This window comes from Choloepus didactylus, chromosome 3 (assembly GCF_015220235.1).
Source record: "Choloepus didactylus isolate mChoDid1 chromosome 3, mChoDid1.pri, whole genome shotgun sequence".
NCBI lineage: Eukaryota > Metazoa > Chordata > Mammalia > Pilosa > Megalonychidae > Choloepus > Choloepus didactylus.
In genome coordinates this window covers 177,913,119-177,931,711 of record NC_051309.1, presented here as the reverse complement: position 1 = coordinate 177,931,711, position 18,593 = coordinate 177,913,119, and the positions used below count along the sequence as shown (strand labels likewise).

The following is an 18,593-nucleotide window of genomic DNA, read 5'->3' as shown; positions in this document are numbered from 1 at the left end:
AAAATTTTTAACTGTTGAAATGTTGCCTTGCATTTATGCCTGGTTGATAAAATGATCAGGGAGAGCCTGTGAGCAGGCTGGCTGGCAACTCCCGGCTCTGGCTGAGCCATGTGGCCTGGCTACTCGTTACCTTTGGATCTGGCGCTACCTGGTGGTGAGTGTTTGCTTTGTAATTCGCTGATCATTCTGGTTCCTATAGCTATTAGGAAGGCTGGAAAATACAATGGAACTGGGCCAAGGAAGAAGAGGAAATGGATTTGGTAAAGTAGGCCCTACCGCAGGTACTTTGATATTGTGCAGATAAACTTCCTCTGTTCATCACTGGTATAAAGTTTATGCTTTTTTAAATTTTTGTTATGCAATATTTTAAAATTTTATCTTAGGGTACGATACAAATGCAAATAGCTTAAACTACTGTAATATACAGTTTGATTTGTCTAAAACAAATAGAAAATCTCACGGAAACAATGCTTGCATCAATTTATACTACAATTCAAAAATATTTTAGAAAATTTTAGTTTTATAATTTTAAGTGAATAATGGAGTTATGTTCAATTCTTTTACTGTTTAGGGTTTTTAGCAAGTGATCAAAGGCCAAAAACAATAAAACAGGTGCCAAAGACCCAGAGATCATAAAGCCTAAAGCTAGGTTCCAAGATTTTGTGAAACTCGTCTTGCCACCCTTAGCTTATCCTTCATTTTGAACGTGGAAAAAGAACTTGAAGATTGATTTGGGACAGATAAGAGAAGCTGGCAGTGTAAAGAGTTGTAAAAAAAAAGTTTAGTGATGTACTGCAGTGTATACCTTTGTTCTGTTCCTTGGGGAGGGGGGGAGAAAGCTACTTTCTTATCATTTCCACCAGCTTCATTGTGACCTCTTGGAGAGACATATGTCTCCTTGAGACTGCGGGACTTGAGGTTTATTTGACACAGGCCCGAAGAAGCTAAACAAGAAAAGCAGTGGCGAGATTGCCGTCCTGCTGGTAGGAGGGCAAAAGTGAGGTTGCCCCAGAGTGGGGAATGTTCTGAGTGCCCAGTGGAAAGAGGCTAAAATAGACTCATCTCGAAGTTGGAGCCCAAGAATTTGCATCTCTAACGATTTCCCGGGTGATGCTGATGTGGCCGGTCAGGAATCACACTTAGAAAAGTACTGCATTAGATCCACTCTTCAAGAAAAGCGGCCCAGATGAGGCGCTTCCTTCCCACTGCTCCTCTAGAGGCTACAAAGGAGAACGCACTCGCCCGAAGATCCCGAGTCCTGTGGTTTTTGAGCTACTTCAAAGTTAGTGCTAACATACTTTGAGATTTTCCGCATATTGGTCATAAGCCAAACATTATTTTATAAAACTGGGCAGGAAGGGATAAATTCTCTATGCATTTGTGCAGATTACCACTTTTCTGTACAAAATCTTTGGGAACTGGTATTGAATTTCATCGTAGCGAGTATTAAATTAAGGCATTTCGTGACAGCTTTGTTCAAACCGGGAGTGGGAGTCATAATTTAAGAGTTCTATCCTTGCCCTCGCCTACTATTCCTTACTGTTACGGCTTGCAAAACTTATCTAAAGTTTGTATAGAACGCTGAAAATGCAAGGATATGAATGAACAATTTACAAAACAGCTTTATTTCTGCTGGTGCCATGTACTGAATATTGTATGCAATAATGTAACCAGGAGGCAGATGGCGCTGGTGTACTACATTTACTTGTGTGCTGTAGTGAATTTCTGAATGGTCCCTGTGAGGATTTATAAAGGAAAGTGCAGAAGTTTGATGGTCCCCTTACCCTTCACTTCTCCTTAAAATGCCACTGGTATTTAGAGGTGACTGCTTAAGAGCTTCTATTGTCTGGAGCTAGAAGAAATCTTTACAAATGATTTGGTACAACCCCTTTCAGCCCCACTGATATTTTTCTCTTTGAGGCTCATTAGTTTTGAAAATGGGGTTCCAGTCATTTCACCAAATAACACTTCAGATTTAAAAGGTCCTACTTTTTAAATTGTGGTGGTTGTTGTTGCTAAAACAAGCTTTATGAAAGAGAGTTGATTTGGTATGAATCTTTTACTTTTCCATCTTGGGATATTTAGGGAATTTGAACATGTAAAACCAACTGCTTTTCTAAACAATCTACATTTTTTATTGCCATATTGAATACTGAGGTAATTCAGGAAATTTTATTAAATCACAAAATGCCATTGCCAAATGACATTATTTAATTATACAGGTTATTCAGATTAATGACACAATAAATTAACAGCAAAACTAGATTTAAAAAAAAATCTTTCACAGACATGATGTGAATTTTGGCAAAAGCAAGGTAACATACAGTAAAATCTTCTCAATTCATTATTAATTCAAAATACAGTCTAAATTAAAACATCTGTTTATTGTCTAGCCATATCGCTAAGACTTCTCCAACCTTTACTTGGAATAATATATAATATATAAAATATAATTTGATGGGAAAAAAAGTCCAAAGTGAACTGTTAATTGTTAATTAGCTCTAAAAGACCACTGTAAGCAAAACTATGTGGTGACTGGCCTTTAAGAGGAGATGACCTGAATGTCTTTGTAAATAAAATATTTTTTACCTGAATTTTTTTAAGAAGCTCTCTATAGCATCAAGATCAGACTTCAAGCATTTTGTTCTCTTACAAGTGAAATTTTAGGGTTTTAATCTTTAAACTAGAAAGGAAGTTAGGAACTATCCATTTGATTCTTTTATCATCAGAAATTTCATTTGATAAGTAGTAGAGACCTGAGAAACAATGACTTAATCAGACAGGGCTGTATTTTCCTCACGTGTATCAAAGATGATCAGTTGCTGGCAGGACTGAGGTTGCTCCAATGCTCAACTTTTCCTCATGATTGCAAGATGCCTGTTGACACTCCAACTGTTAATTATGAGTTCCAGGTAGCAGAGAAGAGAATATGAAAGGAAGGAAGAAGGGGTGATTCCTGTATCAGTAATGCAAAATCTCTCAATATCCCAGTAGATGACTGCTGGCATGAGTATATGTCCACCTCTGCTAAGGAAGCTGCCAAGGAAGGCGGGACACAGTGCCGTCTTGATGGAGTCTATTCAAGGAAGAAATGAAGAATGACTATCCTCTCCCATAACCTCTCCGTCAAAGCCTCTGCCTTAATGTGTTTCCTTGTCGAGATGAGGCAACTGAGGCCAGAGACATTAAGCAACTTGCATGTCTCAAAGCTGGTGGCAGAACCAGGATTTTATGGAACAAAATGTATATGTCTTTCACTTTAATTGAGTTGTGTATTGAATTGTGTGTGTTGGCGCGGGGGTGGTGGAGTTGGGGAAGAGAAAGCTCTTCTGGTGCTGTAAAAATTTGTCTTTAGCAAGGACATAATAATATAAAAAACTGTGGATTATTAAAAGCTCCATACACCTTAAATAAGATCATTATTATTTCATTTTCCTATGGAAGTATTGCAAAGAAAAATAAAGTCACAATTCCTAACACAGAAGTGAATTGATATGGTAGCTGGAAAGGCATTAAAATTTCTTTCGAGGGGCTGTTTCTTCAAAGTCAGTAATGGACACATTCCCTGACATAAACCTTATGCTATAACTATAAAACCCATGGCCCTCTTCTTCTCCCACTCTGAGGGGGCTGCCCCAACTCCTTGACAAGTGTGATTAAGGGACAATAAATGTGACAGTAGTTACTGCCTGTTGGCAGCAGCAAATCAGGACTTCTCTAAAAGAGGCTTTCATGGTTTTCTCCCATAGCTGGGATGATAATATTTATTTTCCAAAAAGAGTTGTAAACAGAAAACGTTGGTTTTTCTCTTCCAGATATTATTAGCCATTCATATACTTGTTAAATTTATTTGTACATTTAGGAATGCAACACTATGTCGTATTATACATTAACCCAGAAGAAAGTGTTACCTGTTACAACTTACGAACTAGACCACAAAGCAATAGTATGCAGAAACATGAAAGGAAATAGTTTCTGAAAATTGTACAATATAGAGCTTCTCATCACAAATGAGGAAACCATGGCTTGGCAAAACAGAAGTGACTTTATTCAACTCATTGGGAGAAAAGATTATTTTTGTATCATTATGACATACTTCAGTTACATATAATGCTGTTGGTTAAAATGCCGTATCTTTCCAAACTTGAAGATTTATTTGAATATTATAGTGTCATTTGGGATTGCAAATATAGGTTTTTTTCCTTCTTTCATGATCTGTATCTGGAAACAAAGGGGGAAAGAAAGTACCCCATGAAAAATTCAGTTTTTGTGTGATTCTTTTCTGATTACAGTGGGAAAAACTACAGATGACCACGAGCGAAAGGAGGAAAATATTCTGCTCTGTCACATTCCACGTCATCGCCATCACCTGCGTGGTTTGGTCTTTGTATGTTTTGATAGATCGGACCGCGGAGGAAATCAAACAAGGCAATGACAATGGTAACAGCCTAAATTTTTTTTCTTTTCCTCTCCTGGGGTGTAAGCTAGAGGTGGATAGGGAAACTATTTCATCAGTTCAGGTCTTCATGTGTGATATACTAGGAAAGCCATTCCCAGTATTGGCACTTCTATCTCCTCCGATTACGTTATTGATTAATATTCTGACAACAAAGCATTGAATATGGGGTGGGGTCCCAACCTGAGAAGCGAGTTTGTCAAGTTCATGGAAAAGGTAGTAGGGAGAAAGATGTAGATGTCATGTACCACTTCAGGCTTTTCAGGAACTGAATAAGAATGAGGTTCTGCCTCATGTGAAAAGGCAAATACTTTTGAAAATGGAGTGTTATTTATTTTAAATTAACTCACCCTAGACTTTGCTTCTTTAAAAGCATGGATAAGATGGTACTCTCATAGAGAATGTCTTATAGTCCTATATAATTTGATAAAGGAGATTAATACTATGGTTTAAAATTTTGACCTTGCTAAGTTTGATTGTTCAGGATGGTGTCAAGACTGCAAAGAAAGATGTTTAAAAATCATTAGGACATATTCTAACATTGAAAATGGATAGGTTATTTAAACCAGAAGCAAAAACAGGAAACACAATGGTTATTACAATACTGTTCATTTCCATTTCTGAAGGTACCCAGCTCTGTTTCTCATCAGGCTCTGTGAGCTTTAGCATTAAGCCTTAGTTAGAGCTGGTAAAACAGAGGAATAGCCACACACACACACACACACACACAGAGAGAGAGAGAGAGAGAGAGAGAGAGAGAGAGAGAGAGAGAGAGAAAATGAGAAAAGGGAAGCCACTGATAAATTAGAAAGGAGAAATTGTTCTCAAGGATAACAGTGTGTAGGGTTATCAGAAATATCCTCCGTAAAAAAAGAGAGAGACAGAGAGCGAGCGAGAGAGAGAGAGAGAGAAAGAGAGAGAGAGAGAAGGGAAAGAGGGAAGGACATAGTGAAGGAGGGAAGGAAGAAAAAAAGGTGTTTTGCAACTGTATTTGACTCATTTCCTAAGTGCACAGGGGCAGGAATTTCCATTCCCCATCTCGCCCCAGGTGGCAGCAGTGCACACCTGCAGGTGCTCGCTCCGGGCCTTCCAGAAGCCGAGCGGGGCCGGTTGATTAAAAGGGTCTGTTGGGTCTCACGAGATGCACTGTGGCTTATGGCAACAGGGTTGCAGATCCCACTGTCCTCTTCTCAAAGAGAGTGAAAGCGCTGCTTCTTGACGTTTAAATGCTAGAATAATAGGTAGGGTGTTTGGGTTTGTTTCGTTCCATATTAACTCAATCATGTACAATTTATCTCTAACTACATCATGTCTCACTACACTCAGCATTGCTCCTGAGATGCTTGATTTTAAAATGCCTTATTACATCTCTATTTAGGAAGTTCCTGAGAGTAGAACTTCTGTGTTGTTTTTTTAAACCATTTCCCCTATGGCTATAGGTACTGGCCCAAACCAAGAGCAAGTGCACCACCTCCACTGCCATCCCGTATGCGGGGACAAACAAAGAAGCATCCCCTCCACCACACACACCTTACGACACCCAAACTACCACGGGACTCAAGTGTTCCTAACAATCAAGGGTACACCTGATAGCCAGAGACTTACTATTTTTAGATGGCTAACTTGGAATTCAGAGTTTGAGAACCATAACTTTGCTCGGAGGTGACGTAACTCACCCCTCCCCCAGTGGTCACCTTGACCAGGTCTGGCTGCTGGAGACTGCAAGGTCCCTGCTCTCCTCTTGACACATGGGAGGGAAAGAAGATTACGAGACCTCTCCTAGACATAAGAAGCAGAAACAAGCTCCCATCTTAGGTCAGAATCACCTCTCACATTCGTTTTACTCAACCCCACTTCTAAGAGATGTGAGTGAATAGTGATCATTTATCCTATAATGGACATGATTATCTCAACTTCAGCCATCAAAGTCTCTCCAGAACCCCCCCCCCCAAAAAAAAAACCATAGCCCCATGCTTCCTGCCATTTTTCTCTCTCTCTCCCTACTCATTCTTTAGTCCCCCTGGGTATTCCCATGGCTTTGCTGCCATCTCTATGTTGAAAACCCCCCAAATTTATATCACACCTCAAGCATGCATTCAGCTACCTCCTTAACTTTTCCGTTTGAAGGTCTTCCAGGCACCCCAAACTCTCAACATGTCCAAACTCATCATCCACTCTCATGCTCACTCCTGTGATACACCTATGGGAAGGGAATTTCTGACATCCAGTAAACCAGTCAAGAAATCCAGCTCTCATTCTTGATCTCCCTCTCCCTCTTGCTTTAGGCTCCTGTCTCAGGTCTGTCCACTTCTCTCCTTCCGCACTTCCACCATCCAGGCACAAGACTATCATCATATTTTACCAGAGACCTTCAACAGCTACCTAACTGGTCTTTCTCCAGTTTTGCCCTTCTTCGACCCATGCTCAATACCGTAATCATAGCAAATTTATAAAGACAGAAATCCAATCACATCTCATTACCGTTAGAATATAACTCAAACTCCTTAATGGGACTCTGCTGTCCTCCATAACCTGGCTCTAGCCAATCATGTTGAACATTCGCTCAGCTCCCCAAATTTAGCTCCAGGCACTTTGCTTAGCTTTTCCCTCCATATGAAACACTCCCTCCCAGCTTCTCCCATCCACCACCACCACATGCACACTTATACTCTCACATATTCTCACACACCTCCCTATCCCTGACTCACTGTATCACTCTCTTTCAGAAATCTAGTGTAATTACCTGAACTAGATAATTATTCCTATCACAGTGGTTCTCAAAGTGTGGAATGCATCCCATGGAAACTTGGGAGAAATGCAAATTCTAAGTCCCTCCTGCCCCCACCTACTGAATCAGACAGGGCTAACAACCTGTACTTTAATAAGTCCTCCAGGTGATTGTGATGCCCACTGAAGTTTGCAGACCGCACCCTAACAGGTGCTCCCATAGCATCCTGCACTCAGCTCAGACAGTGGTGCCTGGTCTTGATTACATTTTAGAATTACTTGTGGAGTTTTTATAACACTACAAAGCCTGGGTTTTATCCCCAGAGACTTAGATTTAACTAGCTAGTTTATTCTAGCTTGCAGCCATGTTGAGAAGCTCTGCCTTTTCATAAGAATTACCATACATTATTGCAACTGCTTATTTGATAGTCCATCTCTCCAGAGAGACTGAGCTCAGAGCAGGCTGGGGTGGTGTCCTTCTCATCACCATATCCCTGGGCTCTGGCAAGTGGCCCAGTCAATGTTATAGAAGGAATGATGAAGTATGACTACCTCATCCTCAAGCTTTTCCACCTTTTATTTTTCTTTTAAGATTTTTCTTCAAAATAATTGTTTCCTTCTCAGTTCTGGGTGAGTACAGGATTCTATATCACAGCATCCCCAAGGCTTTTCTCTCAAGCCCCTCAGTCAGATTTCCCAGTAGAAAAGTGTGAATGCTATTCAAGGAACAGATTTTTAATCTATATGTTTAAAAATTATTTTCAACTCCTTAAGGAAACTGAAAATGAGATATCTTATCTTTAGTGTTCAGAGACTTTAAATTAGGAAGCAAGATATTTAGGAACCAGAGGCTGGGACAACTGATACAGAGCACTTGCTAGAGGGCCAGTTCTTACTTTCAAATGGAGACCACCCCTTCCCATAGTGACTTTCATAAAAGGTGTAATTATACCGATATGCTAAGGTTTATGTTCAAATTGTATTTAAAACCTTATTTCCCAAATTCCACATTTAAGGATGTGTGGGCATTTGTATGAATTATTATTTTTATCTTCTTTTGACATTGGGAGACTGCAACCACTGATCATGAATTTATGGGTAAAGTTGTTGGAAAGACTGCATAATTTAAAAGTCAGGATATTTTAAATCCATCTTATAAACCTTCAAAAATATCTGAAGAGGAACAAACCATCCTTCCTCAGCCAGCACTGAGTTTGAATATAAAACAGCAAAATCTTTTGAACTGTAATGACAACATTGGAAAGGAAAAAAATCCTTCATATGTGTTTAAATGGTTGTTCTTTTAGATTAAATGTGCATGATGCCCCAGATAGCTGTCTCACCTTAGTTTTTCTCTCTGTCCCCAGTGGTGAAAGAAAAGAATAATAGATGATAGATAGATAGATAGATAGATAGATAGATAGATAGATAGATAGAAAGATAGACAGACAGGTAGATAGAGATACAGTACCTGAAATTTTAACTCCCTAAATTACGCTCATTGACAAATTCAATTTGGAGAAAAATTTTTTTCTTCCTGCCTTATCTTCACATATTCTAGAAGTATATGATTTGGGTGTTAAAAACAATACACAAAAGCGGAGACAAAAACAACCACCACCATTTATTCTACCTATTAAAGAAACTGTAGATGCAGATATTAAAGTTGCCTCAGGTTTATTTAAATGCATTCACCACAGGCATAGCAAACTGATTTTGTTTTCATGCCCGAGTCCCTTGTGACTGTGCCAGCTCCTTCAGAGCAGGGGCTATGCCTCCTTATTTGGAGAGCGCCTTGTATTAGTGGATGGTCAAAAATTTTTGCTGACTGTGGCTAACTCTTCAGCAGATAAGAATTATGGCTTTGCAGTAGTTGTTAGCTGTTAACCTCTGCTTAGTAAGTAGGTGTTAAAAATCACTCCCTTGCAATCCATAAAAATATTTTCCTTTTCAGCAATATTATTTAAACATTTCTTTTGGAAGCAATTACATGGGCTGTTACTGGTAACAACCAAAATATAATGAACACTGGCTTGGAAGGCCAGGGTTCTAGATCAGGTTAGTACCCTGAATAAAATATTTAACCATTTTGAAGCTCCGTTTCTTCCTTTGTAAAACTAAGGAAGTTGGATTGAGTGTCCTCTTAAGGTTCTCTTCTCATTCATTTTTCAAAGACACCATGAACTTGACCTTGTATCAGATAAATTGTAATGCTTTTATATAAATAGTGCACACATGTCAAACATGTTTACTCACAGTGAATATTAGCATTAAAACAAGTTGAGGGAAAGGTTATAAATATAGGAAAAGTTTTATTTAATAATTGATCCAATTGGAGAGAAGTGACCAGGATAAACGTAAAGGGGAAAAACAACCCATTCCTCACATACACACCCTTATATAGACACATTTTGTAACTCTGCATAAACTAAGCACCCAGCCAAAAATATCCCAACCTACCAGTGAGATGCTGTAGCTAAATATACACTGTCCCTGCAGCTATTAAGTGAGGCAGGTTCTCTTCTGCTGTTCAGTGATTTAAAGAGGCTTTTAGACACACTCCAGGTGTCTCCCCTCATGCGATCGGCTATGTAAGACATGCAGAATGTTATGAGAATTCGCATTTCAAAGCTGCAAGGAACCTTAGAGATCATCAAGTAGATAAATAAGAAATGAGTAATTCACCTGATCTCTAGCTGAATTACAGACACCCACCTGGGACCTTCCAATTCACCCAATTCAACTTCAAGAGTAAATAGAAATACGAGATGTTACAGGCAACCCAGCCTGTGCACCTCCAGTGTGGTGAAACCTATTCTATAACCAAAGGAAATACATTTTCAGAGAATCGATATTGCCGGAAAGGAAATGAGTATAAAGGGGATGGTAGATATAACCCAGCTTACAAGAAAATTGTGGTCTGAAATTTCAGCAAAAAATGTTTTCTAACAAGCACAATACATGGAGTTGCTATTTAAGCATTTAAGTACTATTTAATTTATTTTGGGTGGGATCCTGGGGTTCTCTAGTGATGAAGCGAACAGTAACTGCAAGGGATGCCCAGGGCCTCGGGGTGACGGGGGGCAATGCTGACTAAACGCTAGCAGCTAGCCTCACAGTTTCTCCTCTCCTGGATTCTGGAGGTTTTAATTGCCTGGAGTCAAGGTGGGACACCCCAAGGTTGAAGCCCAGTGAAGTTAGAAAGCTCTTCGTCGTAGGTGTCAGTGAAAGCTCTGCTGTATACTACTCAGTCAAAGATATGTAGCATTCAAGTCTGTCAGGTAACAACAATGACAATGGCTTACATTTATTTATATACAGCATTTCCTATGTGTCAGGAACTATTACTTCATTTAAACCACCCCAATAAATCTGTGAGGTCAACTATTTACTACCTCCATTTTTAGGTGAAGTATCAGTTAGCTCTTGCTGTATAACAGAATATCCCAAAACTTAGTGGCTTAAAACAGCAAGCATTTATTTTAGCTCTCAAATCTGCAAGTCAGTTGGGCATGTTGTCTGTCCTGGGCCAGCGTGGCTGATCTCTGTGGGCTCACTCATGCGTCTGAAGACAGCTGGCACATCAGCGGGCAGCTGGAGGATCCAGCATGGCCTCCTTTACATGCCTGGCAGTGGGCATGCTGTTGGCCAAGGTGATAGGAGACTGAGCTGTGTTTTTCATTTTCTAGCAGGCTGGCCCTGTCTTCTTCACCTGGCAGGCACATTGTTTAAAGATCAGTGAGAAAGAGCAAGCCACAACAGCAAATGCTTTTAAAGTCCCTGCTTGTGTCATGTTTGCTATTGTGCCAAAGCAAGTTGCACAGCCAAGGCCAGACTCAATGTAGAAGGGGGCTCCCCAAGGGCATGGTGGCAGGGAGACACAAGTCCAGTGGGGGCATTACTGCAAAATGCTACACGGGATGAGAAAACTGAGATCAAAGAGGATAACAGACAATAGGCCTGATGCTTGAAGGAAATGAAATAGCTGGCTAAGTTAGGATGGATAAAGATGTGAAGCCAAAAGAAGCTGATTCTTACAAATGAAATCCGTAACGCTCAAGAACAAGTGGGGATTTTGTACAGAAAAACAGCCCTTGAGAGGTCATTAGCCATAATAAGGGAAATCCACATTGGAGGTTTGGACTGCAAAGAAATTGTACAAGTCCAAATCATTTGGGATTTTGGTATTTCTTAACTAGAATGGAGAGGGTTTTTAGGAATGAAGATGAGGAAATTGTGACTGTAAAGGAGATGAAAGGGATAGTCCACTGCAGTGGTTCTGTTTATAGATAATGCTTCCGTCTCAGGTTCCTGAGACAGCCCCAACCCCTGCCTTCCAACCCAACCCCAATGTGGAGAGTAAAGTGTGGCCTAGTTTTTTCTTTATGTGGAAAAGTAACTTACAGTTTTACTTTCCTTTGCCCTTTATACTTGTTTCCATAAATAGCTGCTTTGACTTGGACACCTCAGTTTTCCTCCCCGGCATGCTAGAAAAGTCTTTGCCTAGATTAGACTCCCAAGGTTCAATCTAGGATGAGCTGGGAAGTCCATCTTTTCCTTGTCTAAAGTTCTTTCACTTCCTCTTTAAACATAAGTTTACCTACAAATTGTTGACTGATTTCTGTGGTTATGATATCACTACCTTTCAAGCACAAGTAATATAGCATTTTAATTCTTCTAACTCTAATGTATGATGTTTTCAGTATTATATCACATGACATCTACAGACTATGTTAAGTCTTTCTTGGAAAACCTAGTAGCAGGGTCATTGCTTTGGAGTGGAATAGAAGGTGTTGCAGCCCTCAAGTCCCACATCACCTACATACACTTATAAAATGGAGGCCTGGGAGAATTCATTTGAGTGATCTTACACTGAGAGTGTTTGGGTTTCTTGCCATTTTGTGGGATCGGTATGATAATATGGAAAGTGACTGAATTATCAAATTATTTTGAGAGAAGTGAAAAGATTCCCATTTCCTTAGAAAATGGTGATGAGCAAAATATCTGCTCCTCCAACTGCTGTCTGAGAATTGCAAAGCAATATTTCCTTCTAATGCTTGAGGAGTAAGAATGGGCAGAGAGGTTATTCCTTAACCTGCAGAAATTCCTGCAGAGATATTCCAAGCACAGAGGTAGAGATGGATCCTTATGCTTCAGAGACATGAACAGATGATTGTTTGGGCTGAAACTGGACTTTCTAAATTCCTCTTCTGAACTGGCAAGGAAAGTTACTTTGTGCTCATGGCATTTCCAAGTGCAGATTACACCTTCAAAATATATCAGTGAAGGTAAGGAGTTCCTTGGGTTAAATGCAGGATTCCCCAGGTAAGCACAATTTTGTGCTTCTTTACCACCACCCTTTCTTATTGTGTACATTATTTCCTCTTTACAGAAGACAGCTTAGAAAATGCCTAGCCCAACAAAAATGAATGGAAAACAATTTTCTAAGTCTTCATAAGAGGAGGCAAGTACACTTTACCACTGAAAATATTCTTGAAAAATCTAAATTAACCTCACTTTAGCATCTCCTCTTAAGAGGTCCTTCTAGTGACCATTTTTGAGATAAAATCTTATAATCTGTCTATAATAATTTATTTTATAGAAAACAAAAAATGTAACCATTTAAAGGAAGAGAGAGCAAGCTGCCTCTTAAAGAAGGTAGTCATTTGGGCAATGGGTTTGTATGCAAATGACTTTTGGACACGGGGTGAGGGGATATTCTGCACTCCAACTTTGTCTAGTTCTTGGTGGAAGCTTTGACTTCCCAGGAACCTATAAGGGAAGGGTGAGTGGGGCAGAAGAAATAAATTCAGAGATACTTTGTGAAAGAAAGTAGAGGGATAAGACTGAGTCTCCAGAATTGGCAGAGAAAATGGCAGCAGGTGACTCCTGGCTCAGACTCCCAGGTTACTATTCCTGGAGAGGTGGAGAAAGAGTGGACTTTTCTTCAGATTGTCCACCGACAAAAGAAGAGTTTGGCTGACAAAGTGAAACAGGCTGTCACCTCAGGTCACACACTGAAAAGACTGATGCAAAATAATCAAAGCTGGCACTTCAAAATCTTTCATTCATCCTTGAAACATCTGAGCAAGAAGCTGTGGAACACAAAGATCAATCAGACATAAATTCTGTGCTTGTCAAAATTATGGCAAGGTAAAGTAAAGGCAACTTTTGTTAGAAATAGAACTCATGAAACAAGTGAAAGAAATAATATGCAACTGAAACAGTGGGAAAGTTTATTTCCAGCTGGAAATTACTTCTCAGTTGGATTTTGTGGAACAGGTAGGGTTTGAAAATACAGAAAAAGGGAAAGAAAATCCAGAAATATCATGAGCAAAGGTTCAGAAATAGAAAATCTCCAGGCACTTATGAGGAACAGCTGGTAGTTTGATTTACCAAATGGAAGGGAAGCTTGGATGGAATCCACAGGCTTTCTCTAAAAATGGGAGATAAAGCACACTTCATCTCCAGCTTGTCTGTGGTTACAAGCTTTCTAAAAAACATAGAAATAACTTGCCCAATGTAACAGCTAATGGCAAGAATTCTTCCATATTTGGTGAACTCCAAGATATCTAATTTTATACTGTATCCTCCCTGCAATTTCCCTAATAAAGAGATTTGGATGATTGTCTTCTATAAAAGGAGTTCTCAACCTCAGCACTATTGACTTCTTTTTTTTTTTTTACGGATAATTATTTTTAGTGCAGGGGCTGTACTTTGCAATGTAGGATGTTTAGCAGCATCTATTAGAACCCAGTAGCGTTCTATCTCCCAGGTTATGATAACGAGCAATATCTCCAGGCATTTGTCCCCTGGAAGACAAAACCATTCCCTCTTGAGAACATCTGGTCTACTTTGAGTCTGTGTGGCAGATAATTGTTCTCCTTGCATAGATGGAGAGAACCAAGGTAGTAGCTAAAAAAGCCCTTATATGTTTCAAATGCAAGGACTCTGCAAAGAGAAAAATTCATCCTTTTTTTTTTAGCTACCTTTTGGTGCCACTACCTTACAGGAAGAATAGTCATAAAACAGTCCAGCCATTTACAAATATGTGTTGCTACTTACCTGCGAATATTAGAATCATTATCTATTCCTGGCTATTCTTCAAAACTCCTAAAATCATTTATAAAGACTTTCATTTAAGCTATTTTTGAATAGCTTGAATAGAAAGAATATCAAGTTAACTGCTAACTCTGTGCAATACACAAAATCAAACTCAACACTATCATGTTACTAGGTCAAGATTATTGGGCAGTGGTCTCAGCATTGGTGTTCAATAGCTATGTGGACCAAATGGGGAGGAGAGAGGAGACTTGAACTAGATGGCCTCCAAAGCTCTTTGAGCTCTGAATCCTCAGTTCAGTTCTTTTTCTGGAAAACCAGAAAAAGTTAGAACTGATTAAATATTTATTGTGTCCACCTGAGATTTTCTAATATTTTTTTCATAAAAAATTGGGATTTAGAAATAACCTAAAACATTGTTCTAATAAAAGGAAAAATAATAATAAATTTAGGTACACCTAGAATATGTTAAATTTAATCTGTCATGGAATATTTGGCCTATAATGAAAAATGTAATGAAACATTTAGATGAGAAACAGGTGATGCCAGAGTGGGACAAAGTTAAAAGAAAGCTGCACTAAAGTTCAAAAATTTTTATTACTTTTTTTAAGGTATTATTTTTTGATTGATTGCCTATCATAAATGATTTAGAAAACTTATGAACAAATACAAAGCATTTTTATACCACAATTTTCTGTAGTTGTCCCTGTATTTTTCTGTCCTTAAGTGAAAATATTTCTGCAGGGTATTGAAATACAGGATAGGGTACCATTATTATCTGATGGTCACAAATACAACTGTACAAAGAAATTAACCCCAGGTAGTGTACTTCCATTGTTAAATCTCTATCCTTAGAATGAAAGGCATTTGTAGGAGAAAGGAACCATAGAAAGATTTGTATGACTAATTAGCAAGGAAAAAAACTGATTATGATAAATGTCTGATATAGTCCATTCATTTTTTTAATTTTAATTTTTTAATTGGAAAACAAATATACAATATACAAATGTATTCCAACAAATACAACAACTTGGAGTGAATTTGAGACAAACTGTGCCATAAGCACATTTTCTTTAAGTGGCTAAATAAAGTTTAAAAAGCAAGAAACAACAAAAGAAAATGTTTCTGGTTCAGAGCCAGCAGTACCAGAAAATAGTATACAAGTACCTGGATAATACACGCATTTTGCAATAGTGCAACTTTAGCACATATCTTTGACTGTCCATAGTCCACGCAGTTACAACTCCACACTTCAACATGTTGACAATTCCTAAAGAAAACAACCTTAAAAAAAAGGCAAAACCCAGATGTTCCCTCATTTGACCAACTCCATCTTAGTTTAGATGTGCAGAGTTTCTTAGACATATCCAGAATAAGCCACATGCAACATTACTTGATCAATTTTCTAAAGTAAAGTTTCATGAAAATGACAGTAAGGTAAGGGAAGAAAACATGGAGGAAAGAAATCCTAATTATTAGTACTTTTGACAGTAGGGGGAAACCTTTTACAGATAAGTTACCAAAAAAAGGCAAATGAACAATTTTGTACAAGAAATTTAACATATTCTGTACAAGGTCTTCACTTTGCTGTCATCATTTGTACAAACTCTTCATAGTTCACTTGACCATCGCCACCAATATCTGCTTTTCTGATTCTTTCATCAACCTCTTTATCTGTTAACTTCTTTCCAAGGTTTGTCATCACATGGTGAAGCTCTGCTGCACTAATATATTCATTGCCATCCTCATCAAACACATGGAAGGCTTCCCTAATTTCTTCTTTACTATCTGTGTCTTTCATTTTCCTTGACATCATTGTCAGAAATCCCAGAAAGTCAATTGTGCCATTACCATCAGCATCTACTTCATTAATTATATCTTGTAACTGTGCTTCTGTGGGATTCTGCCCAACAGCCCATGTGACAGTTCCCAATTCCTTTGTTGTTAGAGTTCCATCACCATCCTTGTCAAACAGTGAAACAGCTTCTTTGAATTCTGCAATCTGCTCTTCCTTCAGCTGGTCAGCCATGCTGCAGGTGCAACTGGTCTCCCAGACGCAATCACACAACTATTTGACACATTAGCTCCACCCAGACTCTGACATAGTCCATTCTTTTACTCTAAAGTTTCTAAAGTCAAAAGTTCTTCATTTTTTCTGGCCAACTTGTTTTCTAAATATAGCATCTTCTTTTAAGCAAATGTATAATTGATCTTTTTTCTCTTATGACACAAGGAAACATAATATATTAATTGATTTCCCAGAATAATGACTTAGCCTGAAAGAGGTGTGAAACCTTATACATTAAGTTTTCTAGTATCTCTCCTGATTTGCATACTATATTTGCATGTTCACAGTTACTCTATTTTACTCCCAACAGCATCTAATTAGTTAATATTAATAGGATTCCCCCTTGACTACTATGCAGGCAATTTGCAATATTTTGAAAAAGCATTTGCTTCCTCTAGGCCCAGATGGCAAAGAGATTTTTTTCTCATGTGCCAACTTCAGAGGCTGACCAAGACTGTGGTATTCGAGATTATGAATCTACCACAGGGATTAGCAGGAAAGAGTGTTGCCAACAATTGGGGCATGAATGCCAAGTTTACCCACCTTATGCCAGGGACTGGCATCTCCCTCTCGCCCTAGAGTTGTGCTAAAGGATGAATAGCCTATTATACAGTAAAGAGGGTGGGCGCTCAAGGCAGAGGGAAGAGCAAATTCCAAAATTTGAATGTGTATTAGAGCCTGGGATGATAGACATTTTGGATGAAGTTTGCAAGAAGGGTGTTGGAGGATTAAGTTGGGAGACTAAATTTCAGATTTGATTACTCAAAGAAACAGACATTTCTTTTAAATCACTTGTTTTAGGGGATGAGGGTGGGAAGCCTCAGACCCATACATGTACCCATTACTTCACCTTCTCAAAAGATTTTAAATCCTGATTCTTTCACTCTGTAGTGTATGTTCACTATCCCTCCCAATTTAGTGTCATATACAAAATTTGATTGGCAAAGCCTATTTTGTTGTTTTTTTTTTAAACTGACAGGGGTATTGAATGGAACAAGTTTGGAGAATAAATGCTTTATTGTATTTGTAAATTGATATTGACACCAGCTCCCATTTTTCCATCTTATCCACAAGAATATCATGCGAGACACTGTCAAATGAGCAATGGTTAGAAAATAATCAAACTCAGAACCTATTCAGTTCATGTACTAATTCTCAACCCTAAGTGCTTGCAAAAATCAGGTTCACTGAAAACCAGTTATCTCTTTACCTAATGCTACTTAAAATAAACTTCACAGGATCAAATAAGTTTATGTAAGTAAATGTACTTTGTTGAACTGTAAATTCCACAACTTCAACTACACTCAGTATAAATGCAATATGACTCTAATTGCATCTGATGATTGATTATATTTTGCCTGATTAGGTTCTATTCATGACCCTATGAAGTGTCATTTTAAAACGTTGTCACATTCCAAGAGCTCTGCTGAATATTTCTTGGCTCCGTGATGAAAAATCATTAGTTTTAATTTAGAATTAACACAGATGGGATTATTGTGAGTGGTATTTTGTCTCAGAAATTAATAATCTGAATTTGGATTTCATTTTTTTAAAAACAAACTTTTAAAGTTATCTAATAACTTAACACCTTATTTTGGAATTGCAGTAATTATAGCCATTCACCTGAAGACATAAGAAAATAGAAAATACATTTGAGGATAACAGTATTGTAAAGTACTGAGTTGGAATTGGGCAAATATAGCAGTGTGTGTGTGTGTGTGTGTGTGTGTGATATGCTATAAAACTTAGTGGTTAAAACCGTATAGCAGTGTGTGTGTGTGTGTGTGTGTGTGTGTGTGTGTGATATGCTATAAAACTTAGTGGTTAAAACCGTGGACTCCGGAATACCTGCTGCAAATCCCCAATCACCCCCCAAGCAAGTTTCTTCAAACCCTGTGTCAATATATTTTTATTTGTTACATGGGAATAAGAAGTTGTTATGAGGCTTAAGTGAATACACACACACACACACGCACACACATACACACATACAGATAATAAATCTAGTTTAGACCAGTGCCTGCCACATAATTAGTAAAAAAAGGAATAATTCTTATTTTCAAATATTGTGCTGTTTTGGAGTTGAGAGCTCACTTCTAGAACAGCTCAGATTCAAAGAATTCGAAGGAAGCATTTATAAACTAAATTTAAGATTTAGCTACAGGAATAAATGTCAACATAAATATCAAAAGCTTAATGTAGTTAAAGTAATGTCTGATAATTACAGTAAGTACTTGATTCTGGGGGTGGGGGTGGTGGAATAAATCATTACGGTAGTGA

The 18,593-nt window shown here is 38.4% G+C and overlaps 2 protein-coding genes across 3 annotated transcripts in view; one reads left to right on the top strand and one right to left on the bottom strand.

Annotated features, from left to right (window-relative positions):
- LOC119529992 (E3 ubiquitin-protein ligase MARCHF1) overlaps positions 1–18,593 on the top strand; it is a 581,433-nt gene that overhangs the window by 558,003 nt on the left and 4,837 nt on the right. For both annotated transcript variants that reach the window (XM_037830956.1, XM_037830955.1), the window contains one exon: positions 4,293–4,440. In XM_037830956.1, coding sequence (XP_037686884.1) covers positions 4,293–4,440 — 148 coding nt within the window. The remainder of the gene's footprint in view (positions 1–4,292; positions 4,441–18,593) is intronic.
- Positions 15,166–17,746, bottom strand: LOC119529994 (calmodulin-1-like). Its single transcript, XM_037830958.1, has one exon. The coding sequence runs from the start codon at positions 16,272–16,274 to the stop codon at positions 15,825–15,827; it is 450 nt and encodes a 149-aa protein (XP_037686886.1). The 5' UTR covers positions 16,275–17,746; the 3' UTR covers positions 15,166–15,824.

Bases quoted from the DNA above. Each gene is read 5' to 3' on its own strand.
- LOC119529994 (XM_037830958.1), bottom strand. From the start codon at position 16,274: ATGGCTGACCAGCTGAAGGAAGAGCAGATTGCAGAATTCAAAGAAGCT.